General features: G+C 42.6%; 1 protein-coding gene across 2 annotated transcripts in view; it reads right to left on the bottom strand.

Moving 5' to 3' along the window:
- Nucleotides 1–1,168: 1,168 nt before the first annotated feature.
- The window catches only part of dmxl2 (Dmx-like 2), a 220,418-nt gene continuing 206,050 nt past the window's right edge, over nt 1,169–15,536 (bottom strand). For both annotated transcript variants that reach the window (XM_038813520.1, XM_038813521.1), the window contains 3 exons: nt 14,617–14,669; nt 3,695–3,912; nt 1,169–2,705 (listed from right to left, as the gene is read on the bottom strand). In XM_038813520.1, coding sequence (XP_038669448.1) covers nt 2,496–2,705; nt 3,695–3,912; nt 14,617–14,669 — 481 coding nt within the window. In that variant the 3' untranslated portion in view covers nt 1,169–2,495. The remainder of the gene's footprint in view (nt 2,706–3,694; nt 3,913–14,616; nt 14,670–15,536) is intronic.

Raw genomic sequence — 15,536 nt, 5'->3', positions numbered from 1 at the left:
AGTACCCCGGAGGCTGCCCGCGCAGTCAGGTCCCACCGGCAAATACCTGGTGTAATATACGCTGGCGGGACTGGCTGAAAGCTGGCGACCACTCGTCCCATTGCGGGCCTGGAATTGCCGGGGGGGCCGCTGCTAGCGGCCGGCGCGATTCCCGCCCTGCCAAAACCCCGACGCCCGAGAATTCGGCAGCCACGAAGGCGGGATTCATGCCACCCCCCACCGATTCTCCGACCCGACCCCGGGGGGGGGGGGTCGGAGAATCCCGCCCCATGTTTCTCTTTTCAACAATATTCAAAATCAAAAATGAATGATAAGTGCATGAATATACCTTTTTATATACCTTTTTTACAAATGTTTTATCTTAAAGGATAAAGGGCTGCATCAACTGCAAACGATGGAATTTGCATGAGCAGAAATTGCATTACCAGAGATTAATAAAATGAGTGTTATAGTAACTGAAGGTTGAACTGCTTAAAATGCCAGCTGTAAGGTGCTGTTGATTTAGTAAGGGATGCCAGTTGTTCTATATTTATACAAGAAGTTTAAATGCCTTTGAAATGCCACAATGGCTGGTTTTGCAGCTTCCCATGTTCTGAAAAGTATCTTCAGTTTCCAGTTACCCATGAAGTTTGTGAAAAACTTCTTTGCATATACATTCATGTCGGATTTGTTGACCTGGATTCTTGGTTGTGTGATGATGTGCCATAAGAACAAGCTGAGTGTTACGGTCAGACCTCTCATGAAATTGCCCCTCCAAAAGGCCCAGGGGAAGTTGCGATGACGTGGCAGACGGCTTGTGTTGAAAATTTCTACAGGCAAAAAAGGCGTGCCACCATTGATAGATGTACTGCTATTCCACTTGTTGACAGCATCCAGATTTCAAGTTAATTGTCCCAGAGTTTTGGAGTCTTGCGTTTTTGTGGATCCCACAAGCTACAGTAGGATTATCACTTTCGTATTTTAACAGCAAGGTTTTTTTCCCAGGACTGCCAATACTAACAAAGAGGAGAGTCTGTCACAGGAAGGGTACCTTTTGGTCCCTCTCCTGGGATTATACACACACATATATATATATATATATATATATATATATATTATGTATATCAATTTTTAATTCTAATGGATTAGTATTATTTCCCAAAATACAAAAAATGCAGCGACAATTAGCTACACACATTAAAAATAATTTATTTGACTTACAAAGATAAGCACGACTATTGTTTTAAATACAACTTCAAGCAGGATGTAAAATTCATATATCTTGTTCAGTTCACAAAGAAATGCAATGAATTTGTCACAGACACTAAATATAAGCAGAAGACAACTTCACAGACAGCAAAATATTGATTGAAGGTCCTCAAATTTTACTTACCATATTTGTTAGCAACATGTACATACTGAAAACATAAAAATACAATAAATTAAACTGTATATTACAGGCAAAAAAGCAGACAATACACAGCAATGATTACAAGTTATGTTAATCCACAGATCAAAATAACTTAATTGTTCATAATATTACATAAAATGTTGGGCCTGTTAAGCCAGACATTCATTTAAGGAAATGTAACCTTTTGCACATCAATAGAATTCTTTTTTTTAAAATACCACATTTTCATAGCTTCCTTTTAGTTAAGTGCAATCTTCAGATTTAATAGATAAACTAATCCAGAATGAATGAAAACAAAAAAAAAATCCCATCTGGTTCCTTTGCCTTTCAAGTATAGATAAATAATGCCATTATTACACTGTGCTACACTTTCTAACGTAAAGGCAAACAGTTTGTAATATAAATACAAGGCTTAAAAGTGTGCAAAAAAAGGGATAAAATAGTTGTTTCAATAGCTTTAACGTGTTGAGTGACAAAATTAAAATTTCAGAAATAACTATAAACTGACATAATTAATCTGTACATTTTAATGACTCAGAATCCCATTTTTTGCAAACACTTTTTTTTGCATTGTAGCTTTCCGATAAGACCATCCACCTGCTTCAATGCCACTGAAAATTCCATCTGAAGAAAAAGAAAATAAAGAATTTAAATTTTATAAATCAACTCACGCCATCATTACACAAGGGATTTCCCAATACAGCGATGATGGATTTTAACCATGGGCACATTTGTTTGTCCTCACACTTACAGCACACCAAAAGATTTTGCATTGTGTTCACAAAGCATTACCAACATTCTGCAACTGCATTGCTTTTAAAAGAATAATACAGTACATGCATGTCTGTCCTCTGGGTTTACTATACGAAATTCTTCAAGTCTTTATACCACAATGCCACACTTTACTTCAAGTAACTTTCTTTTGCTTTATATATATTTCAACTCTGCTCAGATCCACTGCTAATAAAAAACTTCTGCAAAAAGCTGAACCTTGGGTCCCTTCCCAGTCAAACACAACTCACTAGCAGCTTATGCACTCCCACAGCATATGCGAGATGCCCATGTTTCTTAATAACCAGAAACCAAAACAAGCAAGCCCAGTAAACTACAAGATGTCAAATATTCCAGCAGGGGTATTAAAATAGTCTGGCAGAACTCGTGTCTTCAAAGTTCCATCTGCTCCACAGGAAAAGATGCGATTGGCTGGTCTGATTTCCAGCTGTACAACTCCTGCACCAATGTTTCGAAAGATGGACTGTTTGGCATGTTCATTGGTAAATGAATGAATTAATCCATGACCTGTTAACCTCCACACCTGTAAAAGGAACAAGGCTTGATAAGAACACTAATAACACTCTGAAGTTCATAAACAATCATTCTGTGACTGCACACTCTGAACTCGGATCTCATGCAATCCAGATCCTTGGTCCAAAACAAGTGCCAGATTGCAACACAAACAATCTTACCTTTAGAAATATAACTATGCCAAAAATATCGACGGTTATTATCCTTTTTACAGGAGACTGGTCCCAAAGGTTTATTAAAATAAACCATTCTTATCACAGACAATTTAACCTCAGGGCTAAAGAGCTGGCTTTTAAAGCAGACCAAGGCAGGCCAGCAGCACTGATCAATTCCCGTACCAGCCTCCCCGAACAGGCGTCGGAATGTGGCGACTAGGGGCTTTTCACAGTAACTTCATTTGAAGCCTACTCGTGACAATAAGCGATTTTCATTTCATTTTCATCTTATGAGGTGCAAACCGCGAGTACAAGCTGCTTCACAGTTGGCCCCATATGAAACTGAAGCACATACTGCTGCAGTAAAAGCTTTGATTCCAATTTTGTCAAAAGAAATATTACTAAAGAGCAGAGTATCTTTGCTAACTATTTCGACACTCCCATAACTGACTAGGAGCTATTAGATGCTGACAATAAGTCAAGGTATGGCATTATGGCACCAGCATAGTCCGATATGTTTGAAATTTTATAGCCTCGTCTTTACAGCATGCAGCTCAAATACAAAAGGACAGCAGCCTTGAAAGTCTAGAGACTGCAATTGCAATGGTAACAATAGAATAGAATCGTATCAACTTGTGTCTCCCAGTGCGGAACTCATCACGCACGAGCAAATTCTCTTATAACTGATCTGCAGGGGCACCCATTCATTCATCTTTTTCTGTAGGGTTTTGAAATAAAATGGATGTGAATTATTTTAATCATCTAGATCAGAACTTGAAATGTAGCAGTGTGCAGAACCCAAATGCCGGAAATTGGCAAAAAGAACTTTTGCCTGAAGTCTCACCTTCATATTCCCTTCTGATGAACCTGTAGTGAAATAATCTTCTGAGGAGTCCAAAGCAAGGGCCTTAATAGCAGAATCATGTGCCTGAAACGTGTGCAGCAACTGCCTCTGCCGTATGTCAAAAATGCAGACAAAGCCTTTCCTGCCTCCAGAAATCAGAAGTTGTTGCTTTGGTGCATACTGAAGCACCGTGGCACCATTGTCATGGCAGACAAAACCTAATGGGATTTAAAGGAGAAAAGGAAAAACATTCATTCAGTCTCAAAGTTTATAGTTAGCTGACTATAAAAATGCACACATTCCACCTACATAAAAATTATTTTGCCGTTATTTTTTTGTGGGATGTGAGCGTCACTGGCAGATTTGTTCCCTATCCCGAATTAACCTTGAATCGGGGGCAGGGGGCAACTCTGTCCGAAAAGAATAAGCAACATTTTGCCATGGGGGTAGAGGGTGCATGTAGGGATGATGATGGCAAGTCCATGGGAACTGGAGGAGTGGGTGTATTGCTGAGTCTCAGAGTGGTGGACACTGGTGAGGGAGCAGGTGGAGCAGGGTGAGGCTGCTGACAGGGTCACCGACTCGGGGCTAAGAAAATAATAGGGCGGGGTTGCTGCTAGGGCTGTGGGAATGGAGGTGGCACTCAATGAACAGCAACAGAAAATTTACACAAAAATAAAAACTCGGTTTCAGAATTTAAGGATTTGAAAGTTTAAGAGTCTGTATAATAGAAACAGAAAACAGGAGGAGGAGGAGGCCATTCCACCCTTCAAGCCTGCTCTGCCATTCATTATGATCATGGCTGATCATCCAATTCAATAGTCTAATTTTGCTTTCCTCCCATATCCTTTGATCCCCTAAGTGCTATATCTAACTGCTTCTTGAAAACATGCAATGTTTTGGCCTTAACTACTTCCTGTGATAGCAAATTTCACCCGCTCACCACTCTCTGGATGAAGAAATATATTCTTCATCTCTGTCCTAAATGGTCTTCCTCGTATCCTCAGACTGTGACCGCTGGTTCTGGACACACCCACCATTGAGAACATCCTTCCTGCATCTATCCGGTCTCGTCCTGTCAGAATTTTATAGGTTTCTATTAGATTCCCCCTCATTATTCTGAACTCGAGCGAATACAATCCTAACTGATTCAACCTTTCCTCATAGTCAGTCCCGCCATCCCAGGAATCACTCTGGTAAACCTTCACTGCACTCCCTCTAGCGCAAGAACATCCTTCCTCAGATAAGGAGACCAAAGCTGCACAAAACATTCCAGGTATGGCCTTACCAACGCCCTGTATAATTGCAGCAAGACATCCCTGCTCCTGTACTCGAATCCTCTCGCTATGGCCAACATATCGTTTGCCTTTTTTAGCGCCTGCTGTACCTGCATGCTTACCTTCAGTGACTCGCCCTAGTCTAATTTATGCCCATTCAGATAATAGCTTGTCTTCTCGTTTTTGCTACCAAAGTATATAACCTCATATTGATTTACATTATACTGCACCTGCCATTCATTTGCCCACTTACTCAACTTGTCAAATCACACCGAAGGATCTCTGCATCCTCCTCGCACATCACCCTCCCACACAACTTGGGTGTCACCTCCAAATTTGGAGATTACATTTTGTTCCCTCATCTAAATCTTTAATATATATATTGTGAATCTGATCCCTCCGGTACTCCACTAGACCAATCCCTGCGGGACCCACGAGAGACTACCTGCTAATTTGAAAAAGACCCGTTAATTCCTACTCTTTGTTTCCTGTCTGCCAACCAGTTTTCTAACCATCTCAATACACTACCTCTAATCCCATGTGCTTTAATTTTACACACTAATGTCTTATGTGGGACTTTGTTAAAAGCATTCTGAAAGTCCACTGGCTCCCCCTCATCAACTCTACTAGTTGCATCCTTGAAGAATTCCAGTAGATATGTGCATAATGTACAAGTGTATGTATATAATGTACAAGTGATTCAACAATCCTCTGGGATGTTGTATTGGTATGATATTCCTGAGATCCAGATTTATCACTTGGGTATTTAAAAAAAAAAAAATTTTTATTCAAGTTTTCACAAATTTTCACCAACAAGAACAAAAAGAAATAAGAACCATATACACACCCCGTATACACAAATAATAAGTTAACAGAAATAATTAACATGGAAGCAAATATACATGCCCAATAGAGAAAAATAAACAAACAAACCCTCACTCGCGCCCCCCCCCCCCCCCCCCCACCACACCACACCCCCGGTTCACTTGGGCAATCTTAAATGGTAGGTGTAATGATATCTAGTGTATTGTCAAAACAGCTGATTTCCTGGGTGTCTTCCACAATTTCATTCTCCAAATCCATGTTTGGATGTGTTTTGGACAGCTAGGTGTTATCTGGTTGAACAGTTCTCTTAGCTGGTTTCTGTTCCTCCTTAACATTACTCATACATTCAGACTAGACAGTTTCACACCTGCAATGCAGTTGGACACGATCTTCATTTTCACTTAATTTTCAACATGTTTTTCCTGTACTTTTGAGAAATAGGACGAGTGATGGCTTGGAAGGCTATCCTAACCTCCCTTCTGAACATGCTTTCCTTTGGTGATGGTAGGTGCATTTCTGTTGCTCCTAAATGTGAGGTGGCAATACATCAATGCTTTTTGGTTCCCTGTGTTTGCCACAGACACACTTGAGGTATCCTTCAATTGCACGATGATTGGAAACTTGGAAAAGTAGTTAGTGACAAGGAGACAGTCATTGCCATGAATAATGAATAAAAAATCTGTTAGGATTTTAGACCAAGGGCATGATAGAACTTTGTGAGGGAAGTAAAGCTTCTTTGCATTGATGTGGCCAGGGTCTCTGGCATGCTTTTCACATTATTAATGTCCTGGTGATATCATTGCTGATCCCTGGCCAATACACAGTATACCTTGTTTTAGGAAAACAAAGGTAGTTTTAAGGGATTTTAAATTATTGGTAAACATTAGAAATTAGGTATAGTTTTAGGTGCGTTTAATTTAATGTTTCAGTGCTTGGAAGAGTAAACCTATAGTCAAATTAACGCTGGACAAAGATTTCTGCATGTGTGGGAGTTGGTTAAATTCCAACTCTGTTTCTCTTGTTCTTTGAGAGGGCTATGGTGTGAGGAATACATAAAGTCAACAGGAGGCCACTACCGGAGGGAAGGGCTTACCTTTGTTCTTTGTTTTAACTGGAAGCCAGTGGAATTGGAGCCAGGTCACGAAGTAGTGAACAGCTCTCAGCTCTGGGAGAAGCTAGACAAGACAATGGAGTTGCAAAGATGCAGGATTCCTAAGGAACAAGATACAATAACCAGGGAATTGGGACAGAAAGAGTGTCTTAAAAAGTCTGGAATTAAGTGAACAGAGACCAAGGTACTGTTCAGAAGAATTCAAGGAAGAGTAAATAAAATTTTCTGAGTTAATGAGACAATCGCAGTAACAAGATTGAAAGTGGGACAGCAGACTTCAGAGGTAGATGAAACTTTTGATGTAATTTTAACAGCGTCTGGGAATCGAGAGTTAAAGCAATTCTGAGTAGCTTGCGCAGCAGTCAAGACAAATAAATCTTAAAGGAGTTGGTGTGAAATTCTGGACTGGATTCGCTGTTAAGAGTGGAATGGAAGCTTTGTTTAAAAGTATAATTTGTAAAACCTCGACTGGATTTCAGAATGCAAACTGCTAAGGGAAGGTATTATCATGAGAGAAGAATTTGAAGTGTGTTTTTAGGAATGGAATTTGGAAAATCTCGTGTGTAATCATTGGGGGGGGCGTGCGGATTTGGAGGAGAAAACCAAAGACACTAACTTGGGAGTTCAGAGTGGAGTGTACTTGGCCACATTCATCTTATGTGCTTAAAAGAGACTTTTTGTGTTAATTACATTATTGTATCTTTGGAAGTACTTTGTAATCCATATTAATCTTTAAATCTGTGTGTATTTGTTAAACTAAGGGAGGAGTAATAAAACTTTTCATATTTAAGAAATGTTTTTTCTTGTTAAAACTAATTAGCGGTGCTGTGACTCTGTTCCTTCATGTTTTATGAAAGAAAAATAAACGTTACAGAACTGGATTCTCTGCCAGTGGGATTCTCTGTTGCGCCAGCAGGGTACTCATGCCCCGGGTTTCCCGGCGGTGTGAGGTGTCCACAATGGGAAATCCCATTGGCAGGAATGGAAAATCTCCCTGCCGATGAGGGCGCACTGCCTAGGAAAACGCCTAGGAGAATCCTGCCCATGGTCTTTTAAGCCAGGGTCCCACTCTGGGATCTTCCCATCCAGTTATAACATCAACTTGGATCATAACACTTGCCAGGCACCTTGTTTGCTTTATGCTCATGCCCAATGTGCAACTGTGACAACGGGTGCCATCAAATGGCCTCGTCGAGCCTAACTTGGTGACTCGATGAGGCCGTTAAATCTTGCGAGATTTGAGACGCTCAGGACGCCTTGCGAGATCAAACGAGATCTCATGAGTTGTCGTGATCTGGATCTTGCCTTCACCGGGCAAGATCCTGATGAACATAAATTAGCCAGGCTTGCGTCCGAATATTACTGCCATATTATAATACCCATATTATTGCTAGGGTGCCAGGCTGGCAGTGCCAAGGTCCTAGGTGCCAGGGATCGGGCCCGGGGGTACCCTGCCCTTAAGAGGTGGGGTGAGGGGGAGGTTGAGGACACCCAAAGTAGTAAGTTGGGGGGGGTGGAATCGTAGGCTACAGTGAGGTGGCTAAAGGGGTCGAGAAATTGGGACGGCATTTAAAAACAGAAGTGAGATAAGTGTGGCCTTGGCGAGGCATTACCCTCAAGAAGCCCCCCAAAAAATAGAATCACTTTTGATATCGGAGTCGTTCCTGTTGCGGCTGGCGCTGGGAAACACCCCGATATTCAAGCCCAAAATGGGACTTTTTCCCTCTAAACCGCACCCAATATGTCCTGGTAAAGAATCAAGATACACCATGTTTTCCCTTAAAAACCTCATTCATCCCTGAATGGCCAAAAACATGTGAGGATGTCTGGAATGTTTAGCATCGTATAACTCCAGCCTTTTACACTGACTCTCCATAACATCCACTTGTTGTTTCCTCCTCAAGTTGGCTGGACTAGTGTCCATTCATCAGATCAATGCTAAGCACATCTTTCACGTCAATATCTACGCCAATATATACTTGTATATCCAGTGAGAATCCAGTTTTTTTCAGATTAGGTAACCTGCCCCATCACTGTAATATCATCCATCGGCAATGCATATGCATCCAAGAATATTTTCCGTGATTCTATCCATATGCTGCTGGAACGGATGCTGACTGATGGATAAAATGGAAGCAGTAGTCTCTGAATGGTATACTAAAAGTGGTGAATTTTTGAAATCTCTCTGCTAAACGAACTGACCAATATCCAGATTTGGTGTCCAACGTGGAGAATGTCATCCAACTCATGTCATCACATTGCAGCTTTGTAGGAGGATTTATTGATGGAATTGCATTTCATCTGGGCTGTGGTACAGCATCACCTCTTAAATTCCCCATGGTGCTGAATCTGTCTGGTACATCTGCTGTGGGCCATGGATTGACTCAGTGCGATTATTCATGATCTTATTTGCTGCGATTGGTATCATGGTGATCTCGTGTATCGTCACAATGTTTAGTCCTGTACATGTTGGCAACCCTGTTATTGCTGGTCTGCTCGTATCCACCAGGCATTGTGGTTTCCATGAAGACTTGCCATAGCTGTATTTCAATGTCAATGTACCCATGCCAATAATGGGTGACCCAACGGGGAGCATGGTAGCACAGTGGTTAGCACTGTTGCTTCTCAGCGTCAGGGTCCTGGGTTTGATTTCACTTGACTCACTGCGCGGAGCCTGCACGTTGTCCCCGTATCTGCGTGGGTTTCCTCTGAGTGCTCCGGATTCCTCCCACAAGTCCCGAAAGACTTGTTGTTAGGTGAAATGGACATTCTGAATTCTCCCTCAGTGTACCTGAACAGGTGCCGCAGTGAGGCGACTAGGGGATTTTCACAATCATTTCATTGCAGTGTGAATGTAAGCCTACTTGTGACAATAAAGATTTTTATGATTCTTATGATGTACAGTTAATTTATCTGTCAAAGGTTGCATCATTGATTTCCAACAATCCTAATACATATTCTTCAGGACTCTGACTGGTAAGGTTTGTGCTTGCTCCTGTGCAGACTTTGGCTGAGAGAATGTTTGCCACTTTTCGTTGGGCAAATGATGCTGATAGTAACAAAAACTTTCAACTGTTTGACTTCATCCACACAGTGCACATTCACAACGTGGAGAGCCTATTCATTTTCCACCAGAAGGCCTTTCTGCTCTGCTTTGTCACCCTGGTCTGTCTTGCCATTAACTTTGTGTATGTGGGCACTACATGTTGTTGTTGTCAGTATGCTGAACATGCAACCAAACAAAAGTACCTTAAGTTTGGTTGCACCTCCGGACAAGATTTCTTGCAAGCCCAATTTCCTTTAACACCCTGTAGCTTGCAAAGATTTTAGAACACAGGACAGCTTTGGGGTGGGTACAGCAGACAACACGTCCCACACGACTTACTTGGTTTTTGCATCCTGGCCACCATGCTAATACTGGAAGTTGCACCTAATGTTTTCAGGTGTTGTCCAGCTATATAGCTTCATATTTTCTGCCATCTTTTAGCTGTGTCAATAAGGTGATCATTTTTCTCCAAACGACCTTGTTGGAAAGCTTCAATTGGCATTGAAGTTATAACCAGCTTAATTATTCGTACAGGCAGCTCAGTTTCATAGAAATCAATCCTTTCTCTGATCACTGCACCTGCTGACAAACTGATTAATTCTTGTGGCTGCTGTCTGTAGGCCATCAACTCTAAACAGTGAATTCTAAAGTTCAACCTTTTCACAAAGGTGATTGGGCAGCATGTTCCACTGCTGGGCAGGTTCCTTCTGATCTTCCTCAGACAGGCACGGAATATTGATTCTGTGCAAGCCCTCATTTCCAAATGACTCTGCAATCCCTTGTTTTCAATGGCTATCTTTATTTATCCAGTTCTGTGACAGATAAATCTAAAAAGCTTAGCTCCATCCTTTGTTAAAAAAGCCTAAACTGAGATAGGCCTTCCGATTCATGCCGGGGAAACATCGACCTGATGTTTCCTATCTTATAAAAATGCTGTGGGAGATTTGTAGCTTCTCTACTCTGTGAGGAGATTCAGCAATGCAACCGCTGAGAGGTTTTGTTTTCCTGCTTTTTGTTCGGATTCTTTTCTCTTTTATGCGCTGCCTTTTGTGGGAATGGCACCCAAGGACGTTACAATGGCACTGCAGCTTGTACAGTCGGACTCAATTTCGACTTCCCATCCGGCTAGCCCACAACGGATGTACTCATTTGCTCTGTGAAACGCAATCTGTAGAAGGACTCTGCCTGCTGGGGTCTTTGGTGCATGCACGGTAGCACAAGTAGATAGCACTGTGGCTTCACAGCACCAGGGTCCCAATTCGATTTCCCGCTGGGTCACTGTCTGTGCGGAGTCTGCACGTTCTCCCCGTGTCTGCTTGGGTTTCTTCCAGGTCCTCCGGTTTCCTCCCACAGTCCAAAGGCGTGCAGGTTAGGTGGATTGGTCATGATAAATTGCTCTTAGTGACCAAAAAGGTTAGGAGGGGTTATTGGGTTATGGGGATAGGGTGGAAGTGAGAGCTTAAGTGGGTTGGTGCAGACTCGATGGGCCGAATGGCCTCCTTCTGCACTCTATGTTCTATGGCACAAAATCTTGTCTGTGGCTTTTCCTGTGATCTTCATAGTTTCATCATTTTGTTTAACAGGAACTACTGCTGCACACCATGTTGTATTTCTAGGTTTACCAATCCACACAGCTTGGTAAACTAAGCGTAGGTTCAGCTTAATGAAGACAAGCAAAAACATCAGGCGCGATCAGGCGTGGCTGGCATGAATCCGAGCGAGCCGGTTAGATCGCGGCAGAGTCCAAAATTGGGAACAGCGCTGGGTGCTGATCAGTTTCCGATCTAACCGACCTGCTCCCTTTGGCGAAATCTGCATTCTGCCACGACTTAATGAGAAAGCAATTATCACCAATCTCCATATTTTTAATGGGAAGGACCCCCTGTCTCCCGTGATCTAACCGGCTCCCCAGCAAGCAATCACACGGGCACAAATTAGTACTGGTCCACACAAATGTGGACCAGGCATCAAGGCACCTCCAGGCCACTGGAGATCCTTGGGTGGTCAGGGACAGGGCAGGATGGCACCCTGGTTCTCCCTCTAAACCTGGGCACCTTGGCACTGTCAGGCTTGTAGGAGCACTGCCAGGGTGCCCAGGTGGCACTGCCAAGGGTCAGTGCCTGAGGGGGGGCCATACCCAGGAAAGGAGTGTTGAGGGGGGCTATGAAGGGGCCTCCAGAAGATTGGGGGGGGTGGAGTGAAGAGTGGGGTCTGGAAGGGGGAGGGCCCAACCAGGGGGAGGGGGCGTCAGCGACCCCATAGCGAGGTGTCATCACTGACGCTTATGTATGTGGCGGATGACGGATGTCACAGCCCATGAGCGAGGGGTGTGGGGGACCCTGAAGCTCACTTAGAGATCGGAACACCCTTTCAAAATGCTGGCCCGATCTGTGAAGAGCCGATCTGGCCAGCAAGTTCTGCTCCTCTGACTGGGGAGCAACTCCCCAGGGCCCAATAAAGTGACTAAGTATGGTTAGATAGTGGTGGGGGACTTGCTGACAGAGCAAAATCAAGCAAAACTCACCACAAGTGATACTTAGAAACCTTTCTGTTAGATTGTGCCAATCGTTTCAGAAGTTCAAATTGAGTTTGATGTCAGAAAACAGGCTAAAAACACTGAGGTGAATCAGCAACTAAAAAGGCAACCTGAAACTAATCTTTAATTAGTGACTGATCATTTCAAATTGCACTGCCCAAGAGACCTTTTTGCCCGTTAGCGCCAAAGATTGCTAAACAAATTTATCATGTAGCAAGTCAAAGGCTAGACTAGCCTGATCACAAAAAGATCCTTATTTAAATATTTTACTAATAATTTTGAATATTTCTGGCATACATTCTTAATGCCTACACAGCAGCAAGCTCCAAAATGGCAGACAGTGCCCTTTTGATGCAGGATGAGCACATAATCTGCAGACAAATGAGTTACAACCTCTTCGAAGGAGATTCTACATAATGCTTCATTATACCTTTCTCAAATGTATTTATTTTATTTTTAAAAAATAATTTTTATTCAAATTTTCACAAAAAGAAAACAATAACAGAAAATTCTAAGAACAAAAAAAAACAGAACCACCCACCCGCCGTAAATACAAAAGATAAACAATAAATTAACGCCCGTCGTTGGCAAAAAACAGATATTCAACCTAAAATAAAAACAAAGAGACCCCCCCCCCCCCCCCCCCCCGGGTTGTTACTGCTGCTGACCTTTTATTTTTACCGTTCTGCCAGGAGATCTAGGAATGGTTGCCATCTCCTGAAAAACCCCTGCACTGACCCCCTTAGGGCAAATTTCACCCTCTCCAATTTAATAAACCCCGCCATATCGTTGACTCAGGCCTCCACGCTTGGGGGCCTCGCATCCTTCCACTGAAGAAGAATCCTCCGCCGGGCTACTAGGGACGCAAAGGCCAGAACACCGGCCTCTTTCGCCTCCTGCACTCCCAGCTCCACTGCAACCCCAAATATTCAGAGTCCCCAGCCTGGATTGACCCTGGATCCTACCACCCTCGATACCGTCCTTGCTACACCCTTCCAAAATTCCCCCAGCCCTGGGCATGCCCAGAACATGTGGACATGGTTTGCTGGGCTCCCTGAGCACCTAATACACCTGTCCTCGGTCCCAAAAACCCGGCTCATCCTTGTCCCGGTCATATGAGCCCTATGCAGTACCTTAAACTGTATGAGGCTAAGCCTCGCACACAAAGAGGGCTTTCTCAAATTTATATACCGCAAGTCGATGTTTATTATGGGTGAAGTGGGTCAAAGCCCTCATAAATGGCTGTTGCAATTTTGGTGGGTGTGACCAATCAGATAACAGCAGTTCTCATCACGCTGATATGTATTCTTTCCTCCAGTACCAAGTAAAGCTTTGATCGGACCATTTCTGAAGAGTTATCGAGCATAATGATTAGCAAAGCATTCACATATTATAATAATGTCACAATATTCTGCTACTGAATTCAGAATGGCCTCTACCATAAAGGCATCTGCCAAAGTGAGGCAATGGCACCTCAATAGGAGCATATGGACCAGCACCCTGTCCACCTGCTCTGCCAGGCATTGCTCTGTTCGCAGAATTTCTACCGGGAAGCCCTTCATTGCCATTACAGGGAGCTGAGACAAAAATAAATCTGGCACAAAGGCTTATGAAAGCCAGCAGGGGAAAAAAAAATCAAATAAATTCCAGAGGTCAAAAAACACATTTAAAGGACATCTTGACTGAATATCCAACCCTTGCAGTTCTAGACAGCAAGGCGCTAGATTTCTTCAGCGACATAGCATAAAAGTCTCGTCCATCTAGGTCCTATCAGTCTGGATAGGAACAATATCTTTGTTCCAGAACTGAGAGGTCAATGATTAAACCAGTACACCACTGAAGTCCTGAAAAGTTTATTTTATTCGAACACAATGGATCGAGGTATACCAGACTAGCTATGGCTTAAGGCCCTTTGTCGTTGTTAACGGCAATGCTTCTGCATGTCGAAAAAATTGTATTTATGGACAGAAGTCAAAATAAAGTAATCTTTTAATTGAAAATGCTCTGCACTAATTCTCAAAAAGAAATATTTGCATGGATTATTGTAACGCAGAAACAAATGCAAATTCATCGAACAATTTTATTACCAACCTGTATTTTATTAAGCATTACAGACAGTGATCTTACCATGCACAAGACTATTGTGTGGTGAAATTAGTGTATCCCATAAACAAACATTTCTGGAAGAAGAAAGAAAATGACAGTGAACACACAAGCCAACATCCTCAACACCATGCTAAATTTCAGGGACGACAGGTGTAAATAAAAAATTTCCCAGAGACTTCCAGTCAGTATAAGGGCACATTATTAATTTCCTGAACCTGGACATTGATGCCTTCTCGCCCACCAACCCCACCAAGCTACAGTCACTGACTGTGAAATCCACGCCAGACCCACTCTATCCTTGCTACTGAAGGTTTCTTTTGTCACAAACTCCAATGTTATTTTAATGTTTTTAAGAATAGAATGCATATCTCCTCTAATGTACAAAAAAAAAAATTCACATGGCAGCTGGAAGGATTCAGAAAAAACAATCTGGGACAGAGCTCATCCCCAGCCATGCAATACAGGATTAGTTGGCCAGTTACAACCTAGAAAAATAGTTACAGGAATAGTTAAATAAATCAAAACATATGAAGAAATATGTCAGCACTGGGTCTGATCTTGAACAACGATGAGTCAGAATACAGGAGGGAGATAGAGACCTAATGGAGTGGTATAACGACGACAATCTCTCCCTCAACGCCAGAAAAACTAAAGAGCTGGACATTGACTTAAAGAAGCAAAGCACTATACACACCCGTCTGCATCAACACGGCCGAAGGGGAGATGGTTGACAGTTTCAAATTTCTAGGCACATCACCAAAAATCTGTCTGGTCCACCACGTTGACGCAACGACCAAGAAAGCACAACAGTGCCTATATCCTCAGGAAACTAAGGAAATTCGACATGTCCGCATTGACTCTTACCAACTTTTACAGGTGTACCATAGAAAGCATCCTATCTGGCTGCATCACTGCTCGACCGAAGACCGGAAGAAAATACA

Source organism: Scyliorhinus canicula, chromosome 12, assembly GCF_902713615.1.
Source record: "Scyliorhinus canicula chromosome 12, sScyCan1.1, whole genome shotgun sequence".
NCBI classification, from domain to species: Eukaryota; Metazoa; Chordata; class Chondrichthyes; order Carcharhiniformes; family Scyliorhinidae; genus Scyliorhinus; species Scyliorhinus canicula.
This window is presented reverse-complemented; position numbering and strand designations above follow the sequence as displayed.